The 4547-nt window shown below is 42.0% G+C and overlaps 2 protein-coding genes across 2 annotated transcripts; both read left to right on the top strand.

Annotated features, from left to right (window-relative positions):
- The first annotated feature begins 2348 nt into the window (after positions 1-2348).
- LOC132034807 (uncharacterized) lies at positions 2349-3047 on the top strand. Its single transcript, XM_059425161.1, has one exon. It carries the CDS (start codon positions 2349-2351, stop codon positions 3045-3047), a length of 699 nt encoding a protein of 232 aa, XP_059281144.1.
- Positions 3048-3480: 433 nt separating this feature from the next.
- LOC132034806 (uncharacterized) lies at positions 3481-4053 on the top strand. The gene has a single exon (XM_059425159.1). The coding sequence runs from the start codon at positions 3481-3483 to the stop codon at positions 4051-4053; it is 573 nt and encodes a 190-aa protein (XP_059281142.1).
- The last annotated feature ends 494 nt before the right edge of the window (positions 4054-4547 follow it).

Raw genomic sequence — 4547 nt, 5'->3', positions numbered from 1 at the left:
CTTTTCCCTTAGTACAATAAATATTGTTATAGGGATAGTATTAGTTGAAAGATAAAAATGGGGTGAAAATCATTTACAACCCCAACTATGCTTTAAAAATCAACCCCCCCCCCCCCCCCCCCCCAAACTTTGAACAATAGATATTCTCACCCCTTTATCCTACTTGATTTTTTAAATGCCTATTTTACCCTTACATTATAACTTTTGTCTTATTTTTTACTTCTTTGAAATCATGATATTTTTTATTTTCTTAATTTATGTAACAAATTTCTTATAAAAAATAAATATTATCTTCTAGGCGAAGCAAAAAGTGAGAAATAATAACTGAATATATAAGTTAATGATGTTCTTAATAAAATAAATTATCAGAATAAACAAAAAATTAATTTTATTAAAAATAATCAAAACTTTAATATTTATTTATAAAAGTGAAAAATAGAGGCAAATTTTAAAAATAAGTTATTTATATTGTAAACGATTTTATTATAATTTAAGAAATATTCCATTAGTGACAACCAAAACTTGTTTATTTATATGAACAATGAGAAAATAAATCGGAACCCCCTTAAAGTTGACACCTTTTTTCAAGAAGACACTTAAACTTTACAAGGGTCCTATTACCGCCCTAAACAACTTCGAACTAATATTAGTACCTCCTTTTTCGCCACCTGGTGTGAGAGTGCATACACTCTCTTAAAGAGCGTGAGAACCCATAAAAAGGATTACTTTTTTTTTTTTTTTTTAATTTCTACAAGTTTTTTCTTTATAAAATGTATTTTCCTATTTTGCTTGCTAATCTATTTTTTTCCCTTTTTTCTTTTCTTTCTTCTTTAAACCAGTTGCCATCTCCACTGAACCCCACCGCTTCCAATATCACCATTTCTGCCACAACGCCACCCACCTTCTTGTACTACTACCACTTCAACTCTTTTCTTCAGTTCAAACTCTTATCCAACATATTCCTTTACAATTTGACCAATTTCGCAAAACCCATAAGATTAATGAAGGCAGAATCTATACTTTTTATTTTCATCTTCAGCCCAGCCCCATATAAATCATGGGGAACCTATTGATTCTTTTGAAATCTTCATTCTTAATTGTGTTGAAGTTATATGAAAATGAGAGAATTTAATTGATGGTACCTGTATATGGGTAAAACCGAGGACACAGGGGCGCTCGGTTTCCCGTCGTCATGGTTATGCTCGGACACAACACGACCGTCTCACCGGGAACGAGGTCTCGAGCTCGGGCCAGGATGAGGCGATAAAGGAAGGGCGATTGACTGCCATTAACAGAAGACCGAAATATCCGTCCTCACCCGGATATTTCGGCGTCGATCTCGGCGATACAGCTGTCACCAGATTTACTTGCTTTATTTAGAATTGTACTAGGTTTGAAACTCCTCTACTATATAAAGAGGAGATCATCATTCAAGAAAAGGGTTGGCAATAACAAGGAGAGAAATAGTTTACATAAACAATCACTAGAACCTTATCAAATCAGTTCCCATCTGTAAGAGCTTATAACAAAAAGGGTATTTGTACCTCGTGAGAGCTTGTAACAAAAAGGGTATCAACCTCGGTTTCTATACCCGAGGCTATACATATCCAGCATTTGGTTAGATCTGATTCTTTGTCCACTTTCTTGACACATCTCGCTATTTAATCTTTAATTGAATTTAGCCACATATCTTTGGCATCCCGTATAAATTTAACTGTTCTACGTTTTAAGGTTAAAGCTTTTGGCGCCACCGTGGGCCTTAGATAGTAGTGGTCGTTCAATATAACATTCGAGGGTCACACTCGATATTTTACACTTGTTCTTTAGGGTTTGATTTCAGGTATACCGGAAATGTCGGATTCCCATTCTGTCAACTTCCAAGTGGAACCAAGCCATCATGAGCATGACGACGGGGACGTACCAAACAACAACGTGCCCCCCGTTAATCCTGCTCAAGTCGGGTCGTCGGTGGGCAACGTACCGGTCGGTGAGAACAACGGGGCCATGCTGCAACAGCTCCAGAACCAGTTAGACATGGCCATGGCTCAATTGTGCCCAAGAAGAGATCATAGTGCAATTGCAAAATCAGGGTCAGGCACCTGATGTTGCCCCATCGAAACAGATCCAGGATACGGAGGAAAAACATGCCTCACGGGGTAACGAGGGACGCCCCGGACAAAGTACCGAATTGAAAAAAATGCTCAAAGAATTGACCAAACGGGTCGAATCCGGTGAAAAAAAGACAGAGGCGAACGATAAGAAGGTGGAGAACTACAAATCGAGGGTCGATCAAATCTCGGGGGCTCCGCCAGTGTTGAAGGGACCGGATTCAAAAAAAGTTTGTTCAAATGCCGTTTCCGCCAAGTGCGGCGCCGATGAAAATCCCCAAGAGATTTCGCATGCCCGATATCTCGAAGTACAATGGGACAACAGACCCAAATGAGCATGTGACTGCGTATACGTGCGCTATCAAGGGCAACGACCTCGCCGATGACGAAAGGGAATCAGTGCTACTTAAGAAATTCGGGAAAACTTTGTCGAAGGGAGCTATGATTTGGTATCATAACTTGCTTGAGCACTCGATTGATTCATTTGCCATGCTCGCTGATGCTTTCGTTAAGGCCCATGCCGGGGCTATCAAGGTCGAAACCCGAAAGTCAAATTTATTCAACGTCAAGCAACGAGATGACGAGACCCTCCGCGAGTTTGCGGCTCGATTTCAAATGGAGCGCATGGACTTACCTCCAATTACTGACGATTGGGCCGTTCAGGCTTTCACCCAGGGGCTCAACTCGAGGAGCTCGATCACATCTATGGAACTAAAACAAAACTTGATAGAATACCCGACAATCGCCTGGGCTGATGTGCCTAACAGATATCAGTCGAAAATTAGGGTCGAAGACGATAAGATTCTGAGGGCCGCTTCAGTGTCGTGGCATTCCGGTAAAGGAGGTGATCGTACAAGGAGAGTGATGGATCGAGATTCCGCATCGTCAATGACGACGATACCAGCCGTACCCGCTCGATCGAAGGGGGAATGGGTGTAACAACGAATCGGGCAAGAATGATAGGAGAAGCAATCGATGGAATGATCGAGGTCCAAATAACCGTGGTTTGGTAAACAGAAATGTTATCGATAGAGTTCCGGGAAACAGAGAAACTCCAAGGTTATTCGAGTACAACTTTTGCGTCGATGTAGCAACTTTAGCGGCAGCCGTTATCCGCAACAAAGAAACAAGGCATCCGAGGCCAATCCAATCTGACTCGAAGAAGCGGGACAAAAGTTTTATTAGTAAGTATCATCATACTCACGGTCATCGAACCGAGGATTATCGACAGCTGAGGGAGGAGGTCGCCCGTCTGTTCAATTTGGGGCATTTTCGAGAATTCTTTAGTGAACGAGCAAAAACCCATTTTAAAAACCTGGATTCTAGCAAGTAGGATAGGCCGGAAGAGCCCCATCAGGTGATACACATTATCATGGGAGGAACTGACGTTCCCATGGGACCGGTTATAAAGCGCACGAAAATTTCCATAACGAGGGAAAAGCGTATCAGAAACGATGACCCCGATGGCCCCATCACGTTCGATGATGAGGACATGGAAGGCATCGCCCAACCGCATAATGACGCACTGGTAATATCTGTCCTTGTCAATAATTTTAGAATTAAACGTATGCTGATTGATCCAGGTAGCTCGGCTAATATCATTCGATGGAGAGTCATCGAACGGCTAGGACTACTAGATCAGATCGTGCCGGCCATACGAGTCCTCAATGGATTTAATATGGCATGCGAAACGACTAAGGGTGAGATCACTATACCGATCAGTATGGCAGGAACTACGCAGCAGATGAAATTTTATGTGACAGAAGGGGATATGGGATATAATGCATTGCTGGGCAGACCGTGGATTCACCTCGTAAGAGCGGTTCCCTCGACTATGCATCAGGTGTTGAAATTTCCGACTCCAGAAGGTATCAAAATCGTCCGTGGTGAACAGCAGGCCACAAAAGAAATGTTCGCGGTTGAAGAATCTGTTAAGACTATATAAGCACCAGATCGAGGTGAAGGGAAGAGTGCCAAATAGCAAACACAGATCCCGATTCCGGAATCTTCGAAAGATCGAAATGAGGACACGCTAAACGAGGAGTTAAAATTCGGAATACCGAGAACCTTTGTGGTGCCCAATGATTCTGACGCCACCAAGTCTATCGTTGAAGAACTCGAGCAAGTCATACTGTTTGCCCATCTACCAGAAAAGAAGGTATACCTGGGCACGGGGTTAACCCCCGAGCTCGTAGAAAGAATTTATTGAGTTTCTTAAAATTAACTCAAACTGCTTTGTTTGGTCCCATTTAGACATGACAGGTATCCCACCAGACGTGACGATACACAAGTTGAGCTTGGATTCGAGTTTTTTCCCGATCAAACAAAAGCGAAGGCCATAACCTGAGGTAAAACATGCATTCATCAAGGACGAGGTAACCAAGGTCCTTAATATAGGGTCCATTCGAGAGGTAAAATACCTAGATTGGTTAGCTAACG

The sequence above is a fragment of the Lycium ferocissimum genome, chromosome 10 (assembly GCF_029784015.1).
Source record: "Lycium ferocissimum isolate CSIRO_LF1 chromosome 10, AGI_CSIRO_Lferr_CH_V1, whole genome shotgun sequence".
Taxonomy (NCBI): domain Eukaryota; kingdom Viridiplantae; phylum Streptophyta; class Magnoliopsida; order Solanales; family Solanaceae; genus Lycium; species Lycium ferocissimum.
This window is presented reverse-complemented; position numbering and strand designations above follow the sequence as displayed.